The 23,686-nt window shown below is 44.1% G+C and overlaps 1 protein-coding gene across 1 annotated transcript in view; it reads right to left on the bottom strand.

The window, feature by feature from the left end:
* Positions 1–23,686, bottom strand: part of sh3rf3 (SH3 domain containing ring finger 3) — a 107,580-nt gene that overhangs the window by 2,315 nt on the left and 81,579 nt on the right. Inside the window, 6 exon segments of the mRNA XM_039669998.2 lie at positions 747–1,087; positions 5,685–5,758; positions 5,761–5,988; positions 7,125–7,336; positions 19,322–19,492; positions 21,274–21,368. Coding sequence (XP_039525932.2) covers positions 747–1,087; positions 5,685–5,758; positions 5,761–5,988; positions 7,125–7,336; positions 19,322–19,492; positions 21,274–21,368 — 1,121 coding nt within the window.

Here is a 23,686-nt window from a genome sequence, read left to right as displayed (position 1 = left end):
ACAGGATGTGAATAGTCTAAGTGGTCGTAAAAAAAACAACAAAAAAAACACTCAGGACCTGGCATAGGAAATGAATGAGAAATTGGCAAAAATTTGACTTTTTGTGTGTGCATGCAATCTACAAATCAGCCACGATCCAGAAAAAAAGCACACAACAGTGAAGGGGTGAATCTATAAAACATCAAGAGTGCAAAACAGACACACACAAACACACTTTTATACACATAAACACTAATAAATTCAGATTATATATGGGTTATGAATTTTTAAAATACTCAGTTTGTCCACCAGATGGCATCCATCTCATTTTAAAAATTGCTTTTATGAGGCCTAGGTTTGACTCTAAAATGAAATACAGCTTAAAAAAAAAATATATATATATATATATATATATATATATATATATATTATATTATATTCAATGGCAAAAAAATGGGTCAAAATTATTGCATTAATATTAATTATAAATAATTTTTATTTTTGAAATGATCTCAAAACACCAAAAAAGAAGAAAAAAATATTATAAAAAACAAGTAAAAAAAAAATAATTTTTTTTTTTTTTTATAAATATGAATCCCGCCCTTTTGGGTCAATTTGGATCCCCAAGTGTGACTGTTAAACGAACAACCCCAGAGGGTTACTCCACAGACATCATATGTCTTGGAGTATCGTGAGTTCAGTATCGTGACACAACACGAGGGTCTCCTTACACCCCTAGCTGAAGTCAAAGGCGTGTGATTGCTCACCTCTCTCGGGATAATGGCTTGGGTTCGGGCCTGACGGCCAGCGGTGAGGATGAGGAGCAGGCCTGTCGTGTCGGAGGAGACACAGAGAAGTTGAGATCCAGCGAGCCGCTCTTTCTGTGCAGCGGCTCCAGGCCCATGGCCCCCTGCATCTCGCTCTCCACGGGACAGGACCCGGCCCGCAGCTCCGGGGCCATGGCTCCCCGCACGGATGAAGACGAGGAGGAGGAGGACGAGGAAGAGGAGGGGTCGTGTGTGGGAGACACCGACGGCGGCGAGCGGGACTTCTTCTTGGCTGCCGCTCCGGAGAGCAGCTTGAGGAGGCCGCTGCTCTTCTTCTCCTTCTGTGGAGAAACACACACACACGGCGCTAAATATGAACCATTCTGTTTATTAATGCATACTGACAGTAGTGTTAGAAATCTGTCTGTTCAGTGTCGACTCAGTTTAGTGTAAGGCCCGTGCGCACCTGGAGTGTGTTTCCCGAAAGCATCGCTAGCCTACGGTCGCAAGTCCTGTCCTTATCAGCAGTTCAACGAGTCGGCGTTTCCCAAAAAAACATCGTTCCAATGAACAGTTTCATGTTTTCATGACATGTGGACTCAATAAATCCTGATCTTGAGCAAAATAAGCAAGCTGACTTTATGAAGAAAATACACACAAACATTATCAAATCTTCCCTTTTTAGGAATATATGTTTTTTTTTTCATGTTTTAATTTGAACAGTAAACCAGTTTAGTTTTAGCATCATTGAGATAGCGTTGTTGTTGTTTGTTGTGTGTATATTTTAGTCTTATTTATTGTGTTGTTTTTAAATGTCTATAGTTTTTATCCATTTTATTTCAGTTTTAGTTTCAGTTATTTAGATAACACAACTTCAACTACCTGAAATAAATTGAACAAATATGTTTTTATAATGATTTTAGTTTTATTAAAGGATAATAAGCAGTAAATCCCTGTTTTGCAGCACTTTGTTTGTACTGAATTTCCATTTGATTACTTTTTAAAAGATTCATTTTTATTAAGTATTTCATTTTTTTTTATTTTCTGTTTTCCAGATGACAATAGGATTTCTGGGGGAAAAAACATTTAATAGGGCCCTTTTATTGTAAAAATTAAATTAAATTATTAAAGTTTTATGAATTCAATTGATAAAACATGCCTTTTGATTTTTAAAATGTGAAAATTAAAACTGAATTTTTTATGCCTTCGTTTGATTACCACCGTGATTAATTTTTTTAAAATAAAATAATAGATCCAGAAATTTAAAATAAAAATTCTGATGAATAAATAAATGAAACGGAATCCAGAAAAATTAACAGACACCACAGAAATTCTGAAAAAATAAAAAAAAATAATTAATTAATACATTATTACATTATTACAAGCGGAATCCAGAAAAAAATGAATTAAATTACCAAAACAGAATCCAGAAAAATGTAAACGGAATTTTGAGGAAAAAACAAGGGATTTCATTGGGTGGTGTTAGAAACAGCTCATGGAACAGCATCTGGAAGTGTTGATGGAATCACGTGATCTTGAAGAAACAGAACAGAGGGATATCGGAGTAATCCGTGTCTGTAATGGCTGTTCTGCTGTGACACATGCTGTGTGTGGGTGGAGGAGAGAGAAGGTTTATCTGGGAAACGCATTCTGGGTTTGGTGGAGCTGATCAGAGCAAATCCAAACCAGGCCACTAGGAGGCGCCTGAGATCCAGCCTCTGACTGGAGCAGAAAGAAGAAGAACTTTTCTTCTCAGATTTGGGTCCACATTAGTCTCTGTTGCTTTTTGGATCTAGTCCAGTTCAGTGTTTGATGGCTGATGCTATGGCCTTCAATATTTGATCCAATTCACTCACATTCTGTGCCTCACTAACCAAGATATTTGTATGTAAAGATCCACTAACCTTTCATCGCGACTCACTGATAAATTAAACTGAACTACAGATCACTCATGACTATTCACACAAACCTACTGATAGAAACATTTCATATTAAATATACTATTAATCATTCTTTTAATATTTTTGCTTGTGTGTTGCTGGGAGGTTGCTAGATGGTTGCTGAGGGGGTTGCTAGGGGATTCCAGGTGGTTGCTAGAGCATTCTGGGTGGGGTAGGTGGTTGATGGGGCTTCTGGATGGTTGCTAGAAAGTCGCTAGGGCATTATAGGTGGTTGCCAGGTGGTTGCTGGGGGGTTCTGGGTGGTTACTAGACGGTTGCTGGGGCATTCTGGGTGGTTGCTAGGGAGTTCTGGATGGTTTCTAAGCAGTTGCTGGGGCATTCTGGGTGGTTGTCAGGCAGGTTCTAGGTGGTTACTAGGGTGTTTTGGGTGGTGATTTGCTAGGTGGTTGCTAGGGCATTCTAGGTGTTTGCTAGGCGGTTGCTGGAACAGTCTGGGTGGTTGCTAGGCAGTTGCTGGGGCATTCTGGGTGGTTGCTAGGCGGTTGCTGGGGGGTTCCGGGTGGGATAGGTGAACGCTGGGACATTCTGGGTTGTTGCTGGGGCACTCTGTGTGGTTGCTAGGCAGTTGCCGGGGTGTTCTGGGTGGTTGGTTGGCAGTTGCTGGGGCATTCTGGGTGGCTGGTAGGTGGTTGCTGGGTGGTTCCTAGGGTTGCTGGGGCACTGGGTTGTTGCTAGGCGGTTGCTGGGGCAATCTGGGTGATTGCTAGGCAGTTGCTGGGGCACTCTGGGTGGTTGCTAAGCGGTTGCTGGGGAATTTTGGGTGGTTGCTAGGTGGTTGCTGGGGCATTTTGGGTGGTTGCTGGGGCACTCTGAGTGGTTGGTAGGCAGTTACTGGGGCACTCTTGGTGGTTGCTGGGCAATCTGGGTGGTTGCTAGGCGGTTGCTAGGGCATTCTGGGTGGTTGCTGGGGGCATTAAAAATCCGATACGTGTCTGAACATGGGATCTGTGCATCAGGCCTGAAGTCCTGACATCATGAGATGTGCACGCCAGTTCCTTCCCACCTGTGCATGACTTGTGTCTTCTTGCCTTATTTTTAACCATGAGTGTGACTCTGAGCTAATTAACAGCCCATAATCAACATACTGTACAGGAACGACTGCTGAGTGCTGAAAAACCATGTGATCAAACATCAATCGTGTTCATCACATGACCTCAGTTGTCTCACTGCCAACAGAAAGACTTTTTATTTTGCTGATTTGCTTAGATCATTTATTAAATAAAATATTTATGTATTAAATATATTATTAAAGTAAACAGGGCAAATATTTTTTCTAAGCATTTCTAAGCATGATGATTGTTAGAATTAGAAGGCAGCTGTCTCTGAGATGGCGAACGGGAAAATGGTTTGTGTAACGTTAGCAACACATTATTAGCTGTTTAACGCAGTCCGGCCAAACGCTAATCATATTAATTACTGTTACATGTCTGCAGTTGTATAGAGCGATCCTGTATAATTCACTCTTCCACTTCTTCTAAATCAGTTTCTAATTCCAACATCTATGGCTGAATTACACCGGTATTTCCACTTTCGTTTACTACAGTAAAGTTGAACGAGTGGATCAGGTAACCCGAGCTGGTGTGAGTGAGTGGGTTCTGGGTGGTTTATAGGGTTGCTGGGGCACTGGATGGTTGCTAGGCGGTTGCTGGGGCAATCTGGGTGGTTGTTAGGTGGTTTCTGCGGCATTTTGGGTGGTTGCTAGGCAGTTGCTGGGGCATTCTGGGTGGTTGCTAGACGGTTGCTGGGGCACTCTGGGTGGTTGCTAGGTGGTTTCTGCGGCATTTTGGGTGGTTGCTAGGCAGTTGCTGGGGCACTGGATGGTTGCTAGGCGGTTGCTGGGGCACTCTGGGTGCTTGCTAGGTGGTTTCTGCGGCATTTTGGGTGGTTGCTAGGCAGTTGCTGGGGCAATCTGGGTGGTTGTTAGGTGGTTTCTGTGGCATTTTGGGTAGTTGCTAGGCAGTTGCTGGGGCATTCTGGGTGGTTGCTAGACGGTTGCTGGGGCACTCTGGGTGGTTGCTAGGTGGTTTCTGCGGCATTTTGGGTGGTTGCTAGGCAGTTGCTGCGGCATTCTGGGTGGTTGCTAGACGGTTGCTGGGGCACTCTGGGTGGTTGCTAGGTGGTTTCTGCGGCATTTTGGGTGGTTGCTAGGCAGTTGCTGGGGCATTCTGGGTAGTTGCTAGACGGTTGCTGGGGCACTCTGGGTGGTTGCTAGGTGGTTTCTGCGGCATTTTGGGTGGTTGCTAGGCAGTTGCTGGGGCATTCTGGGTGGTTGCTAGGCGGTTTCTGGGGCAATCTGGGTGGTTGTTAGGTGGTTTCTGCGGCATTTTGGGTGGTTGCTAGGCAGTTGCTGGGGCATTCTGGGTGGTTGCTAGGCGGTTTCTGGGGCAATCTGGGTGGTTGTTAGGTGGTTTCTGCTGCATTTTGGGTGGTTACTAGGCAGTTGCTGGGGCATTCTGGGTGGTTGCTAGACGGTTGCTGGGGCACTCTGGGTGGTTGTTAGGTGGTTTCTGCTGCATTTTGGGTGGTTGCTAGGCAGTTGCTGGGGCACTCTGGGTGGTTGCTAGGCAGTTGCTGGGGCAATCTGGGTGGTTGCTGGGGCTTACTATGATATACTATGATTACTAGTACTAGTTACATTAATATACTGTGATAACTAGTACAAGTTATATTCATATACTATGATAACTAGTAAACAATGATTCCCATTACTAGTTCATATGCTATGATGTACTATGATAACTAGAACTAGTTATATTCATATTTTATGATTTACTATGATAACTCGTACTAGTTATATTCATATACTATGATACCTCGTATACTATGATAACTGGTACTAGAATATATTCGTATACTAGTTAGTAATCATGAGGCACAAAAATGCATAATAAAAAACAAATTTCTGTCATGATGAATTTGATTTATTATTACTATGAATTTAAATAAACTAATGAATATGTTAATGAGCACGACTGACCTTCTCCACCTTCTTCTTCTTCTCACCTTCCAAACTCCGTCCTGGAGTTTGTGGAGTCCGTGAGCGTGTGGAGCGTCGCCGGCGTTCAGATGAGCCGCGGTGACGTTGGGCGGCGTGATGGCGGAGGAGGCGGAGCTCATGAGGAGGCGAGCAGAGTTGGGGTTAGGAGAGAGCGGGTGCACCTGAGGGGTCGCCACCATCGACAGGGGTCGAGAGGGGGGGCGGGACGGGCTGGCCTGGGGTCGCAGAGGGGTCACGGACGCCGTGGGTCGCTCAGGGCTGCTGCTCGCCGGAGGGCTGTGGACTGAATGAATCATTTTAAATGCAATTATTCATTTGTCATATAAATGTATGTACTCAGGGTTTGAAATTAACCTTTTCATTCACCGGCCAATTTGGATATACTACATTTTTAAGTTACCGGCCATTCAGAACTTCTACTAGCCAGAAAAAAACAAATAAACCAGATTAACTATGTCACAGCTTATAGGCTAATATATACTGTATATATATATTATATATATATATGTTATATTATAACATACACTATTGCATCACTATTTTGAGCAGTCCTGAACGTGTCGTCATGTGATCAGATGATGTCACAGCAGGTGTGATTTGCAGTGAGACGGTGTCCCGTCCCGCCGTTCTGCGCCGCTTCACGAGCTTCGCTCCTCAAAGTTCAAGAACTGCCGAGAATGCAACCCGGCAATTACTGCCAACGCAGGCGCAAGGCATTCATTACGGCAGACATCTTATCTGAGCTGTAAAATGCTTTAACAAGCTCCTTTACCAGCTAATGCGTCTTCAGTGAGCGCCATCTGACCTGAATAGATTACAGAGCGCGTCGCGTTCACACGCTTCATTGGCGCTGAGCTGACACGCGGGAAAAACTCAGTGTGTGTGTGTGAAGACAAATAACACTACAGAAAGCTTCAGCAATGACATACAATATGCACTGCTATATTCAGACACTAGCTTTTATTCATTTTTTGAATATTTTTTTTTGTTTTTTAAGATGTCTACATAGTTTTTGTTCATTTTTATCATCTATTAAAATTAAAATTCACTTTTAAATGTGTGTTGACAGTGTGTGTACCATAAAGCAACCACCCCATAAAGATGAAAATCCACCCCGTGCTTTGTTTTAATCCCCATAAATCATAAGCACTGTCTTTTGTTGAATTTTTATTAGTTTTTTTTTTTTAAATATGTCTGTATATTTTTTATACATTTTTAGTTTTTTCGTTATTTTAGTAAATCAAGTTAAATTCAATGAAAATGAGAAATGTTTCCTTGGCAACTAGTTTATTTAATTTCAAGCAGCAAAATATTTATTAATTATTTATGGCTTTAGTTAATTATAAGAGGTCTCTAACTGAACACATGAATTCATTAAAGGGCTCATATCATGATTAATCAGATTTTCGAATCACTCACCGAGCTGCATGGCGGCGCGCGCTTGATTGACCGTTTGCTGACTGGACAAGCGCAGACAGTTCTTCATGTGTGGAGACGACGGGCTGGAGAGCGGCGAGCCGGAGCGAGACGCCGAGGACATCAGGACGGGACTCGAGGGGCCGGCGGAGCCCGGGGATCCAGGAGCCACCTTCGACTGACACGAGCGCGTCTGACCGACCGCAAACGGGGCCCTGGGGACACACAACCACAAAACATGCCGAAACAGTGAGCGCTAATGCAACACAGGGTGTGTATTGACCGCTAGTCTAGATGATGTGTTTAACGGGTTTCTTGAGGTCAGTCTTGGCCTGAGGACACTAATGAAGGATTACAGAGGGATTAGAAACGGAGATCCCGCAGGAATCAATTATTGACTGAAATGAATCAGAGCGATCCTCATAATTCTCAAAACAACAAAAACCCATGCAGCTCTCAGTGTTAGTTTATGTTAGTTAAAGGGGATCTATTATGCAAAATTCCCTTTTAGATGGTGTTTGAATGTGTGTAACAACCACTCTATACTGGTAAACATCCACACACTCCTTTTTTTAATCCCAATAAACCATAAGCAGTTTCTCATTGCATCACATCACATTGCACAGCCCCTTTAGTTCCCTATCGTAGTCACTTCGAGTTACGTCAGAAGTGACGGAGATTGGGGGTTTCGCATAGAAAGCCAATCCTCTTCGAGTATTAAAACACGAGCCAATGGCATGCAATGCCTTGGGGCTGCGGAAATTTGCATAGCGTACTCCGCCCTACTCCGTGAGTATAAAAGGAGGAAGTGAACGCAACCGCAGTATGTTTTCGCTTCGGAGCCAAGAGAACCTCTTCATTCCTGCAAAGCACTGTTCAAGACTCTTCGAGACGAGCGTCCTCTTCAGTGTTGGTGTGACGGCGGTACCCAGCGAGATTCTGCATCGCCTGCGATCTGAGCAGTGGTCTGCCAGACTTTGCGCTCTCCCTGGTCGCTTCAGCGCTGAAAGAGTGAATTTCCTCCTCTCATTGAAAGAGCTGCACGCGCACGTCTTTTTAAAGACGGTTCGCCCGTGCTCTTCTGGGTGTGATTGATTTCTGTCGTCATCTGATGGTCACGATCGCTGCTTTGTATGCCTGGGCATTTCAGCATGCAGCAGCAGCGTTCGTGGATGACTCATTTTCCTTCTGTGGGAACATGACCATCTCTACACTGAGGTCGAGACTCAATGATCTCACTTGAGTGAGAGCCCCGGTCCCCCCCGCTCGATCGGTTTCCTCCATAGGGGGCCCGTCGACCCGGGGACCTGGTGATTTACGGTGATGGTGTGGGATAAGCCCCGACGATTCCTCGGGCCACACCTCCCGCCTCAGTGCGAGAGCCAGCGAGCGTTAGTTCGATTCAGTCGGTTGCTTCTTCGGTGGCACCGGCTGCTTCGGGCAGCGCTCCAGATGATGATGCGATGTCGATCACAGCATCACTAGGCGGGCTTGACTCCTCGGGAAGTGAGGATGCGGCCGCGTTGCCTCCCTCGGGAGCGTCAGCGCCGCCGTGTCTGATCCCGCGATGATGGCCGTGCTATCTCGGGCGTCCGTGAGCATCGGGTGGGGGTGGAACTCCGCCCCTCCCCGATCTCTCGCGGCTGAATAATTGGTTTTTGGGTAACGCTGCCGCCTTACGGCCACGGCCAACCCCAATTTCCTTTTTTCCCCGAGTTGCATGCGGAACTGACACGCACTAAAAAATAAATAAATAAAAAAAAAAAAAAAAGCGTGCTTAGTTCCCCGCCCTTCCTCCCCTCGGCGATGCGGCTGTTTGTGGGTACGCTGGGGCTCCCCCGGTCAACCGGCGGTTGCTCTCAGATGCCCCTCCAAAGCCTATGGGTTCTCGTCGTCTATGGCGGCGCGATTCTGTAGAGCGGCGGGACAGGCAGCCTCCGCCCTGCATATGATGAGCACCTACAAAGCTAGCTGCTCAGGAATGTGCACGAGGAGGTGACGGACCAAGCGAGCTGCGAGCCTGTCGCCTACCTTGTCCTTAAACGGGTCACGGAGGCGGTCGCTCGCTCCCTTGGTCAGGTGATGCCCACCGCTGTGGTCCAGGAGCATCATAATGTTCGGCGGTGCGGTCCAGGACTTTGCCCAGCACTTCTCGACCGCCTAGGAGCAGACGAAGGCGGTTTCTCTGCCCCGACGGCCAGCTGCTGCCTCCAACCAGCCGTCGGCTCGGACGCCTCCGCCAGCTCGCCGCCGAGGACGCCCCCCTGCGGCTCCCTTCCCTCCCACGCGGCCCCAGCAGCAGCCTTCAGCCGGTTCGCGTCGCGGAGGAGGCCACAGGTAAGCGTCCCAAGAAAAGAGCCCCCCCTCAGGCCGCGTGCCCCGCTAGATGCCAGGCGAAGCGATGTTCCTGAGGCGGGCCGCTCAGTGATAGTGTCATGGTTTTTCTCAGGAGGCGGTGGCAGGGCCCCTCCTTCCCCGGTGGAGGGCCGGTGGAGAATCTTTTGTTCTAGCTAGCTCCCTGAGCTGGTTGAGGAAAAGCTGACACTGTCATTGAGCACACAGACTGGAATGAGCGCGCACGACGTCCAGTGCGTCGCCCCGTTCATTCCTCTCTGTCTCGGAGGGCGCGGAGGGGTGCGTGTGTCGTCCCCGGGCTACGCCAATCCCTTCCCCCTCTGTCGCCAGACCCCCGGCAGAACAGACCCCCGTGGAACGCTCTGCCTTCCCTGGTCTCTTCTGTCGGGGAGCGGGTTTCGACGGTGCATCCGGACGGGGTAACTCCTGCACGCATGCCGGTCGACCCGCCTCGCTGCCCCTCCGGGGGGACGTCTGTGGTTCGCATGACCCCGTTGGCTCACTTCCTGGAAGCCTGGCTAGCGCTTCCCGGGGTTCCCGCTGGGTCATCAGAACGATCGGATTCGGCTACGCGATTCAGTTCGCACGGTCTCTTCCCCGCTTCAGGGGAGTTCGCTCCACGATGGTTGGTGGCAATGCCCCAGTCTTGAGAGCGGAGATTGCGACCCTGCTGGCGAAGGGTGCAATCGAGACGGTCCCTCCAGCCGAGGTGAGGTCCGGGCTTTACAGCCCCTACTTCATTGTCCCCAAGAAAGACCGGTGGGTTACGACCGATCCTGGACCTGCGCATTTTGAACCGTTCTCTCCATCGACTACCGTTCAAAATGCTCACGGCCAAACGCATTTTCGAATGTGTTCGGTATCAGGATTGGTTTGCAGCGATCGACCTGAAGGACGCGTACTTCCATGTCTCCATTCTCCCTCGACACAGACCGTTTCTTCGGTTTGCCTTCGAGGGCCAGGCATACCAGTACGCCGTTCTCCCATTCGGGTTAGCTCTGTCCCCTCGCGTCTTCACGAAGATCGTCGAGGCAGCCCTTGTTCCCCTTCGCGAACACGGGGTTCGCATCCTGAACTATCTCGACGACTGGCTGTTACTAGCACACTCTCGAGCTCAGGTTTGCGAACACAGAGACCTGGTGCTACGGCACCTAGCCCGTCTGGGCCTTCGGGTCAACCGGGAAAAGAGCAAACTTTGCCCCGTGCAGAGGATCTCTTTTCTCGGCATGGAGATAGACTCGGTCGCCATGTCCGCGCAGCTCACGAACGAGCGCGCGCACTCACTGCTGGCTTGTCTTCGACAGTTCGAGGGCAAGAGTGCGGTTCCACTGAAACTTTTCAGAGGCTCCTGGGGCATATGGCATCCGCGGCCGCGGCAACGCCGCTCGGTTTGCTTCATATGAGACCGCTTCAGCTGTGGCTTCGCGTTCGAGTCCCGAGGTGGGCATGGCATCGCGGCTCGCTCCGAGTTCCAGTGACTCCGACGTGCCGCCGATCCTTCTTCCCGTGGTCGAACCTCAGCTTTTTACGGACAGGGTCCCTATTCAGCGAGTTTCCAGGCATCTCGTTGTCTCCACGGATGCGTCTACCACGGGTTGGGGTGCCATGTGCAATGGGCATGCAGCCGCCGGTTCCTGGACAGGAGCCCAGCGCCTCATGCACATCAATTGCCTCGAGCTGTTGGCAGTACGGCTCGCCCGGCACCGCTTCCGAGCGTGCTCTAGGGCCAGCATGTGCTTGTCCGCTCAGACAACACTACGGCAGTAGCGTACATCAACCACCAGGGGGGGTCTACGCTCGCGCCGGTTGTCGCAGCTCGCCCGCCACCTCTTGATATGGAGTCAGAAGCACCTGAGGTCCCTTCGTGCAGTTACATTCCTGGAGACCGGAATCGGGCAGCCGCGAGCTGTCCCGGGCCCGTCCCATCTCCGGCGAATGGCGACTCCATCCCCAGTCGGTCCAGCTGATTTGGGACCAGTTCGGGGAGGCACAGTTAGACCTGTTCGCCTCTCGGGACTCGTCCCACTGCGCCCAGTTATTCTCTGACCCGCGGCTCTCTCGGCTCGGATGCGCTGGCGCACAGCTGGCCACGGGGCCCACGCAAGTGTGCGTTCCCCCAGTGAGCCTCCTTGCACGGGTGTTGTGCAAGATCAAGGAGGACGAGGAGCAGGTCTTGCTGGTAGCCCCCTACTGGCCCACCAAGACGTGGTTCTCCGAACTCTTGCTCCTCGCGACAGCACCTCCTTGGCCTATTCCTCTGAGACCGGACCTACTCTCTCAGAGACGGGGCACTCTGTGGCACCCTCGTCCCGATCTTGGAGGCTGCACGTGTGGCTCCAGGACGGGACGAGGCAGGTTTGAGTTCGCTGCCACCTGCGGTGGCGGCAACCATCACTTCCGCAAGAGCGTCGTCCACGTGACACCTTTATGCGTTGAAGTGAAACCTCTTCGTCAATTGGTGTTCTTCTCGCTGAGAAGACCCCCGGAGATGTTCGATCGGAGTCATGCTTCCTTCCTGCAAGAGGGGTTGTAGCGCAGGCTGTCGCCCTCCACCCTTTGGATTATGTCGCGGCCATTGCCGCGTCTCATGATGCAGTGAAAGGTAAGTCTATGGGAAGCATGACCTGGTCATCAGGTTCCTGAGGGGAGTGAGGGGGCTAAATCCGCCTCCCTCCCCTCCTGCCCTCTGGGGACCTCTCAGTAGACCTGGGTGCTCTGCAGAGGCCTCCCCTGGAGCCTTTGCAGTCGGTAGAGTTTTTGCCCTGTCCTATGTGACAGCACTCCTGATTGCATTGGTATCCATCAGGAGAGTAAGGGACCTGCACGCACTCTCTGTTGACGAAGTGTGCCTGGAGTTCGGGCCGGCTTACTCTCACGTATTCCTGAGACCCCGGCCTGGATATATGCCCAAGGTTCCTACCACTCCCCTCCGGGACCTGGTGGTGAACCTGCAAGCGCTGCCCCTGGAGGAGGCAGACCCAGCCTTGGCACTGCTCTGTCCGGTACGTGCTCTCCGCACCTATGTCGACAGAACGCAGTGTTTCAGGACCTCAGACCAGCTCTTTGTCTGTCATGGGGGGAGCCAGAAGGGAAGGGCTCTCTCAAAGCAACGGCTGTCCCACTGGATAGTGGATGCCATTGCTTTGTCTTACCAGCAGCAAGGCCTTCCGTGCCCCCTTGGTGTGACGGCCCATTCCACTCGGAGTGTAGCCTCCTCTTGGGCTTTAGCGCACGGCGCCTCGCTAACAGACATCTGCAGAGCTGCAGGCTGGGCGACACCCAACACCTTCGCCAGATTCTATAATCTGCGAATTGAGCCGGTATCCTCTCACGTACTCGTTTCGGCCAGTTCTGGATCCGCTCAGGTGTCTTCGCTTGCTCGCCACTCCACTCCCCGGACTGGATAAGTGCGATATTTCCTCAGTTCTTCCATTGAAGTCTTGAGTCCTCCAGCACCGACGATGCGGGCACCACTGCGTTGCTCTGGATGCTAGCTAGGTGCCTCCATGCGCACGGTTCCCCATGGTAACCGTCTCATGTGTATTATCCACTGTAAGCCTCTCTGAGCATGTGTCTTCCCTTGGCAAGCCATCTGCCACCCCTGGAGTTTAAATCAGTAGCCACCTGCGGTTGGTACTCCAGTGTTCCATATGCGTTCCTATGTGGCCATATGTGTTTTCTTAAGTCCTCCCTTCGGTAGGCAGCTGGTAGCATGTCCCCTTCGGGATATGTTCCCAGTGTACCTTGGTAATCCTGTGTCAAAGTCGGATCCCCAAAAAAAAAAAAAAAAAAAAGAGGTAAGGCTCGGGGGTTCAGTCTTTCGCAGGGCACTGGAAGACAGCTTGAAGATGGCGTGATGGCACAGACCCCCAATCTCCGTCACTTCTGACGTAACTCGAAGTGACTACGATAGGGAACGTCTCGGTTACGTATGTAACCCTCGTTCCCTGAGTAGGGAACGGAGACGTTACGTCTCCCTGCCACTTCTGCTGTATCGCTGGGTAGAGGCCGAGTTCAGTCTTGGCTCCTCAGCGAAGACATACTGCGGTTGCGTTCACTTCCTCCTTTTATACTCACGGAGTAGGGCGGAGTACGCTATGCAAATTTCCGCAGCCCCAAGGCATTGCATGCCATTGGCTCGTGTTTTAATACTCGAAGAGGATTGGCTTTCTATGCGAAACCCCCAATCTCCGTCACTTCTGACGTAACGTCTCCGTTCCCTACTCAGGGAACGAGGGTTACATACGTAACCGAGACGTTTTTGATAGAGCTGTACAGACTCCGCCCTCTTCTGGAAACTGGGTGTGGACCATCAGCTCATTTGCATTTAAAGATACATGCACGAAAAATACTAAATACATTTTCCACTCAAAAGGGGACACTTGGGACTTCTATAACAAATTTGTAAAAAGTGGCAATGCATTGACTAATGTTTACAAACAAGACCGTTTGTACGTAAAATAATTATAATTAATTCAAACTAAATTCTATAATTCAATTAAAAGTTCAAGTTCATTTATTTTTACCCGTGTGTTGAATGAATATTCTTCAACCTATAATTTTAAATGATTTTTCTAGTCACTCAACCTTTTAAAAAATATCTTTTTAAAGTTTTTATTAATTTCCATGACACTTTCAGGTCCAGAAATTCCGTCACATATCCAAGGTCTCATTTATAAATGTGAACATATACATATATTTAAATTATATATAAATACAGTGTACATCAGATACATAGATCAAAATGAAATAACCTATTAAACCTGAAAGTATTATGCAATAATTTAAGACATTTCTCCTTTTATAGACATTTTTGGCATAAAGGGTCCTTTAAAATTGAGTCAAGAACCGTTCTTGAGTTCTATATAAAACCCCATTAAACCTCTTTTGTGTAGTTATAAACTGTTACAGAACCATTAAACTCGTTATTATTCTGAATAGTTCATGATGAGCGACTCAAATCTTCGGTGTCTGCTGACATTTAACGCATAATGACTTCATGTAATCTGGCGTTTTGAGCTGCATTAATCAGACAGAAGCGAACACGTACAGACCGAGGAGAGACGAGCCTTTACACCGACGGGCTCTTCAGATATATCAGCCTCTCTAAGTGAACCAGATCACGTTTTCATATTGACCCGCGCGTAAGGAGAAAACACCTGAGGGAAAATGATTCCCAGAAGCCCGGAGCCGTGGCTTAATGTGTTTACAGACGCTACACGGCTCCACCTGTGTGAAAAAACACACACTCGGGAGGATTCGCCTCGTCTAAGGCTCGTTATCTCAACTTTCATTGCATGATGAAAAAGGTGTTTCTTCGCCTGTCACACATGAAGTTTCTGCAAATGCAACTTCCCCAATTACAGCTGAGACTCACACGTCTAAAACAGCGCTGGGAACGCAAAGAGCTGCACGTTTATTTCAGGACTTCTCAAAACATAAATTTATAAATTTAGAGACTCAAACAGATTCAAGCTGCACGATTCTCATAAACTGGGAATATTTTGTTTAAAATAGAGATCATGACTCTCCCACAATTCTGAACATGCAACTAAACAAAATAGCACGCCATCTAGTATGAGGTTCAGACAAGAATCAGTTACTACAGACTTCACTTGTTTCATTACTGGATGAATCAGTATTTTTCATAAGAATCTCTTGAATGAATGATTCAATGACTGATTCATAACTGGATGAAGCAGAATTTTGAACAAAACTCTTAAATTAATGATTCAATGAATCCCACAAAGACTTAAATTGTTTCATTGCTGGATGAATCAGCGTCTTTGAACAATTTTTTTTGACAGAATGATTCAATGACTCACTCAAAGACTTCACTTGTTGCATTACTGGATGAATCAGTGTTTTTGAACAAATCTGTTGAGTGAATGATGCAATGAATCACGCAAAGACTTAAATTGTTTCAGAATGAATCAGTATTTTTTAATGAATCTCTTGAATTAATGATTCAATGATTGATTCTTAACTGGATGAAGCAGAATTTTGAACGAAACTGTTAAATTAATGATTCAATGACTCACACAAAGACTTTACTTGTTGCATTACTGGATGAATCAGCGTTTTTGAACAAATCTGTTGAGTGAATGATGCAATGAATCACGCAAAGACTTCACTTGTTTCATTACTGGATGAATCAGTATTTTTCATAAGAATCTCGTGAATGAATGATTCAATGACTGATTCATAACTGGATGAAGCAGAATTTTGAACAAAACGCTTAAATTAATGATTCAATGAATCCCGCAAACTTCAATTGTTTTATTGCTGGATGAATCAGTATTTTTTAATGAATCTCTTGAATTAATGATTCAATGATTGATTCTTAACTGGATGAAGCAGAATTTTGAACGAAACTGTTAAATTAATGATTCAATGACTCACACAAAGACTTTACTTGTTGCATTACTGGATGAATCAGCGTTTTTGAACAAATCTGTTGAGTGAATGATGCAATGAATCACGCAAAGACTTCACTTGTTTCATTACTGGATGAATCAGTATTTTTCATAAGAATCTCGTGAATGAATGATTCAATGACTGATTCATAACTGGATGAATCAGAATTTTGAACAAAACTCTTAAATTAATGATTCAATGAATCCCGCAAAGACTTCAATTGTTTCATTGCTGGATGAATCAGTATTTTTTTATGAATCTCTTGAGTGAATGATTCAATGATTGATTCTTAACTGGATGAAGCAGAATTTTGAACAAAACTCTTAAATGAATGATTCAATGACTCATGATGACTTCACTTGTTGCATTATTGGACGAATCAGTGTTTTTGAACAAATCTCTTGACTGAATGACTATATGACTCACACATTTTTAACAGTCTCTTGATGTCGCCACCTACTGGTGTAACGATGTAATCAATACAATCTTTATTGAAGCATCAAATTACTTTCAAAAGGTGATTTGCTCTATTATGATCTCAACATCAGTGTTTACATCCGAACCATAAACTTTTATCCCAGTACTTCTGTGATATGAATGATTTAAGACAGAAATGATGATAAAGTGTGTTAGAAAAGACTGTCTGTGAAGCGGTTTCTCTGGCTCAGAACACAGATCTGAGTTCGCTGCAGCGATCGGACTTGTCAAAGATTTAAACGAGACGAATCGCTGTCATTAAGGACTAAGATCATGTGTGTGTTTGAGTCGAGATCAGGATCTCTTAATGATTAATCGTGCAGCTCTAAGATCTAGTAATAGACTCTCCTGTGGAAACGCAGCTCTAATGCATCAGCGATATATCCTAATCAATGTGTCGGCGGAGCAATTTCCCCTCCTGAACTCTGGTGATGAAAGCCTGCGCATGTAAAACACACCTGCTCTGATTCAGGACCTCAGCTGGAGATAAGCATCTGCAAACTCAAAGGAAACACATTCTTTCTGTTCCGAGTCGAAACAAACCCAGAGATCGGCTGAAAGAAGAAGCTTTTACAGCAAAGATGAAATAATGCTAGAAATATAGCAAAATCAGGTGTTGATCAACATGGATCAACATTACATTTGTGTATAATTTAAGGAAGTGTTTCTTCCTTAAATTACTAAAACAGATCTTTCTGTTCAAAAACAGAAACCTGCAAATAATGATGACTTGATTATTTAAACAATTACATATGTGCAGGATACTTTGAAGCATGCGTCAAATTTTTGAGTTTGTATTTGTCAATTCTGGCTTTTTGTCCTGCATAATTCTGCATTTATAACTCATAATTGTGACTTTCTTATAATTCTGTTTACATCAGAATTTTTCTTCATAATTCTGCATTTATAACTCAGAATTCTGACATTTTCCCCTCATAATTCTGAGTTTATACCTCATAATTCTGAATTTCTTCTCTGACGCATATTTCAGATTTTTTTCCCCCTCATAATTCTGCATTTATGACTCATAATTCTGACTTTTTTCCTCATAATTCTTAATTTCTTCTCTAACGCATATTTCAGATTTTTTCCCCCTCATAATTCTGCATTATAACTCATAATTCTGACTTTTTTCCTCATAATTCTGCATTTATAACTCATAATTCTGACTTTTTTCCTCATAATTCTGCATTTATAACTCATAATTCTGACTTTTTTCCTCATAATTCTGCATTTATAACTCATAATTCTGACTTTTTTCCTCATAATTCTGCATTTATAACTCATAATTCTGACTTTCCGCCCATAAATTCTACATTTATAACTCATAATTCTGGCTATTTTCCTCATAATGCTGCATTTATAGCTCATAATTCAAACTTTTTTCTCAAAATTCTGCACTTATATTTAATAATTATGAAATTTTTCATCATAATCCTGTGTTTAGAACTCGCATACCATTTATGTCTCATTGTTGAAAACGGCCTAACATCCACTCAGACCAAAATAGAGAAATCCTCAACAATAATATGAATAAGATGTAAAAATAATATGATCCTCAATAATATGTTTATCATTCAATCACTGATGAACAGCAGGACTGAGGCAGAAGGTTGAACAGCTTCAGGTGTCTATAGATATAAACATGTTAAATTTAATATATTTTTTAAAAATTTAAGACCTTTTTAATCTCACTTTGAGTGGAATTTAAAACCAAACCTGTGATGAAAATACGCATTATATTACATATGCAATATTTAATGTTTAACCTAAGTCATTGAAGTAATTTAATATTAACTAGGCTGCTTGTTTATTGAATTAAGATCAATGTTACATTTGCAATCGTGAAAATATTCAACAAAATAGCTCCCGTCATGTTATTATACTTAACTATAGGCTATCATATTATAAATAAATAAAAACTCAACATTTTGAATTTTTTTGTTTTGAATCATTGTTTTGATTTCTCACTCTGTCACAGACGAGTTTCAACAGCGTTACCAGAAACACACTCTTAGAAGAAAAGGTTCTATATAGAACCTTAAAAGGTTCTATCAGCGCTACGTATTTGGAACCCCTAAAAGGTTCTATACACTCTTAAAAAAGGGTTCCTCTGGGTTCTATATAGAACCCTGAGGTTACACACTTGGCTAATAGAACCTTTTACCCAAAAGTTAAAGGAGTTCCATATATGAAGCGGGGGATGGAACCATTTTTGGTTCTAAATAGAACCATTTCTTCTAAGAGTGTACATTATCATTATCAATCGCTATGTATGTAATAAAATCAGAATCCTTCTCGCGATTCGATGCTTCACTGGTTATTTGACAGACATTGGGTCCGTCAGACCATAGATATCTATATAAAGGCTAGATATCTCGTCCACGCTGCTGGCCAATGGAGGTCGACGTCTGCACCTGGCGGCCATCTTGTCACAGGCAGCTCGCTCACTCGTAACATTGTGTTAATGGTACATGTACTATTTAAATGACCATAACTTGCTCAATTTTCTACTGATTTGCAAACGGTTTGGCTTGTTATAAACGTCAGAGATGTAGTTATGACGCAGCATACTTATGAATAATAAATGTATAAATAAATAATCATCCAGATAATTATAGCCACGTTAATAACGTTTGTAAGAAACCAAACCGTTTGTAAATCCGCCAAGATTTCAACGAGTTAAGAGTATTTGTGTTCTTACATCAGCTTGCCTGTAACAAGATGGCCGCCGGTGATGACGATAGAAACTCCGCCTTAAGACAACTAGCCTTTATATAGATATCTATGCGTCATTTTAGCGGTAATGTGACCAAAAATATTTAAGACCCATCGAATCTATATATATATATAAGACATTTTGATACTTTATTTAATAAATGTTAAGACTTTTTAAGAGACTATACAGCCGATGCATACGTTTGTTTGAGTAATGAACGCGACTCGCTCACCTGGAGACGGGCGTGACGTAGTTTCCCGGGAAGACTCCCGACGCTCCGGAGCGCAGTGACGTTCCTTTGAACCAGCCGTCCTGACACTTCTCCGTGACGCGGTACATCTCGCTCTTGCGCAGCTCCAGCTCGTCCGCCTTCTGCGGTTTGTACGCGTACATGGCCAGATAGCTGAGGAATAGGACACATATTTATTAACGAGCAAACAATATTCGCGATTATGCTTAGTTTTAAATGTATCGCGCATTATTACGCGGCTCTGTGGAATGCTTGATTCTGATTGGTCAATCGCAATATTCCCAGATACGCTCATCCGGTCACTGAACACATCAGCGCTACACACTCGCTAGGAACGCTTTTTCTTCGTGGAAGTTTTGCGATTGGTGAGCTAATAAACTATTACAACTCAGTCGGATCAATATTTTGTGTAGAGTTATTTAATTACGCCATCCAGTGTCGTGGACTCGCACAAACGCAGATGCCGCCATTTTATGACTATTGTTTTCTACACTGTTGGATTATAAGATACAAACAGCTGCGATTTTAAATCAGTTTAATCTGAGATCAATATCTCTCCATAATTATTTATGTATTGAAATGCCGTGTAATAATAAGTGTTATGACTGTATCTCTTAAATATCCGTCTACTTTGAAACTGCTCTCGCTACGAAGCTTTGTTGTTGAAGCCATTTCAATGAAACTAATAATAATATTGAATATAATTTAATATTTTTGGAGTTTATTTAGTAAAATCTGAGAATACCTGTGTTGCAAATGTAACGTAGAAATTTGAATGTAAGCGATCTAGTATAATGTAATTTGATTGGTTGTTAGATTTAGTATACTGCGAAGCAGTCAAGCCACTGGACTTTGGAGCAACACAGTCTTTTGACCTACACGGAACAGTTAATTTGTAAGAAAAGTAAAGATTCCAAGTTTTTGTTTTATTTTATGTTTTTGAAATTCATAATTAAACAGTCAAACGAAGAACTTTGGATTCAAGACGTTTTGTGTTGAGTACAAAAGAACTTTGAAGTCCTAAGCTAGTGAGTCAGGTTTCTGCACTCACATTTGTGTTTAAAGACCCAATCAAATATTTAAAATCAATATTTCATGTGTAATTTACTTATGTGGCGAGTAGGCGTATAATAACCGGGATAATGTACATCCGCTTCGCATCTGGTGCTGACCACCCCGTCAGTTTTATTCTGAGATAATGGTGCGTTCTATTATTCATCCGTCTCGGAGATCCGAATCGGACGACAGACGTTGCCTAGCAACACGCCCCCTTTCCTCGGATTTCTCCTCTCGGACGTCGGACAACCGTGAGGACACTGAGCAAGAAATCCGTTTCGGAATTCAAGATGGCTGCGCCTTGTGACTTGTAAGAATGAATTGTTTTCATTGTTTTTGAACCGCTTTGGTATTTTAAATGACTATTATAATCACTCGTATTACTGCGTCCCCTGTGGATATGGGAATCGGTTGTTGTGAGTGCAATTACTAACGTTGCTAGCGTTGCTAACAGAAGATTAACATGAAAAACATTAAATAAAGTGACCATTTTCAAGTTCAAATAGCTGCGTTTTGATAAGGTGTAACGTTAGTCATAATATTTTTTTTTAACGTAAGTGCCTGGTATTCGGCCAGTGCTACCATGACAACAGCTCTCCGATTCGGACACGCAAAACATAATAGAACGCTTGAAGTGCGGAGATGACGTCAAATCCGAGATCCGAGTCGGTTCGTTGGGTATAATAGAACGCACCATAACAACCAGCTGGATGAGTACAAATATATGAAATATAAGAACAAACGTCTCACAAAAAAACAATTTTATATTTAATTGAAATCATAAACATCTTCAAGACATATTGCAGATGAGTAAACTCATGTAAAAGCAGACATCAAGCAGACGTGTGTGTGTGTGTGTGAGCCTCCTCAGGACTCACATGTTGAGAGGCAGCTGGACTTTAGCGGCGGCGAGAAGTTCTCCGGCTGACGACGTGACGCGAGGAGGAACAGCAGACGCAGAGATCGAGGAGTCCTGTGGACACACACAACAACACGTGTGCAGACACCTTTCAAATACCGCCTTAATGCAGTCAGGGAACTGAAATACCGCCTTAAAATACTGCCTACATGTACAGATTTATATTAGTGATTGAGATTAATCACAAAAGTTTGTCTCTCTCTCTATACAGTATATACTGTATACACTCACACACACACACACACAGAGAAGGTCGTGATGATGATGATGTTCTGCTGCTGTAAACGATGAAACGCTTCACATTCACACAGTTCTTGTCGTCCTCATGTGGACATTTATTTTCCTTATACTGCATGTTTCTGTCTCTGTCACGCGTGTGAATGCTGTAAAACCATCCTACACACACACACACACACACACTTAAGTCTTAATTGCGCAGCAGAATGTGTGTGAGTGTGTTCGTCACACAGAGATTAAACACACTGCGTCTCCTGAGAGAGGCTCATTATTCCTGTATTCAGTGGAGAACAGGAATAAAACAGGCCTTCAGATTGAGGCTGTGTGTGTGTGTGTGTGTGTGTGTGTGTGTGTGTGTTTCCATCTGTCCATCACAGATGCTCTTCAGCAGCTTCATATGATGAATATTATTTACTCTGCTCGTCATTTTAGCATGAGCAGCTCCAGCAGAAACACACTCGGTCTCAGTGCACAAAACACACTGTATTCAGAGACGCTAGATGCAACGATTACAGATTTTGTAAGTACGATTATTGTCTGAGAAATAATCACGGTTTAACGATTATCACGATTATTATGCATCAATTAATTTCACAACACTACTACTGTATAATATCACATGAACACGCAACACTAGATTGTATTGTGTTATTCATTGCTGCCACAACATGGTACAAATTATAACATGAAAAACAAAACAAAATAAAACCACTTTACTTAAAGTAAAACACAGTCTTCTTTTCAATGAATGATGTATGCTTTCTTTATAACTACTTGCACATATCATTCTTTATTCTTTCAAGCAGACATATTTATTTGTATGAATATAATTAAAGCTAGCTATTAGCAAACATTGAATGCGTTTCTCTTTTCTTTTGTTGCTTGATCAATCACAGAGCGCATTAGGGTTACACTGTCGCTTTAAGTCGGATCTTGTCCAATGACATGCGGATCCAATTACACTGATGCACACGGTACACTCACAACTGTTTAAGACATAACCGACATTTACATGAATACTGTCCAAACCGGACAATTAGACATAATGTTGTGTAGCCTTTCTCAAACTTTTTTCAGTCAGGGCACCTTTCAAAAGTGCATAAAATCTCAAGGCACCCCAGTGTAAAATATAATTTAAAAACACTGCATAACCCAAATTTAAATGCAAATGTCTTGTTTAGTTAGACAGAACAGTAATGAACAGAGCATAATATGAACTGTAAATAACAATAATAATAAAAACGTTATAGCACCTTTAAAAACACAGGTTTGCAAAGTAATTCACAAAATAATTAATCAGAGACACAAATGCCATAAAACCGTAAGAGGTGGACTGCCCAATACAAGAAGCCAATAACAAATCCAGACCAGGAGAACTCAAATGAAGTGCAGGATGCAGATAAAATAAAATAAAAATCCCCGGCTCTTATGGGGATTTTCTTTTCAAAAAACGATCCATAATGCTGTAACTAAAGTGGCCTAAATTCACGTTTATTTTTACGTTTCTGTCAGTCTGAGGTGTTGCTATAACGCGTTGCTATGGATTGCGTCACTTGCGTCGAGTTGTGTGCGTCTTGCTTCGGTCTTGTGAGACGGATTTTTTTTATGATTAATTTGATATATTTATCTAAAATGAATTTACAATTTTATTAATATGTTCATATGTTTAAAAAGAAGAATGTAAATATGTAAATTCAAATATATTTATATATGAAATGTCAGCTGTTTTTTTTTTTTTTCACATTTTTTTTAGCCTACATAATTTTTTGGCGGCACCCCTGACACAGCTAGGGGGCACCCCAGTGTGCCGCGGCACCCACTTTGAGAAAGGCTCTATTCAGACAGGAAAGAGAGCTCAGTTCAGTACCCGCGCACTGTATGTGTATGAGCATGCGTCGGGTCGGGTTTGTGCCCACAGAAAACCGTACCGAATACAGCTCTTTTTTTTGCATCGTCACTCTTATTCAGATCTATAGACTATGTCTGCTCTACTCATTCTCCCAGACGTTTACATTTTTGTTAACATGTTTTGGCACCGCGGGGTAGACCAACAGTAGCTACAAATGTGCGCATCACACACGCAGGACATCAGTTCTGACTGGATCGCTCCGCAGATCATCACCATGATGTTGTTA

Source organism: Pimephales promelas, chromosome 7 (assembly GCF_988280905.1).
Source record: "Pimephales promelas chromosome 7, fPimPro1.hap1.1, whole genome shotgun sequence".
Classification (NCBI taxonomy): domain Eukaryota; kingdom Metazoa; phylum Chordata; class Actinopteri; order Cypriniformes; family Leuciscidae; genus Pimephales; species Pimephales promelas.
Note: the sequence above shows the minus strand (reverse complement) of the source record. Positions and strands in the feature narration are given on the sequence as shown.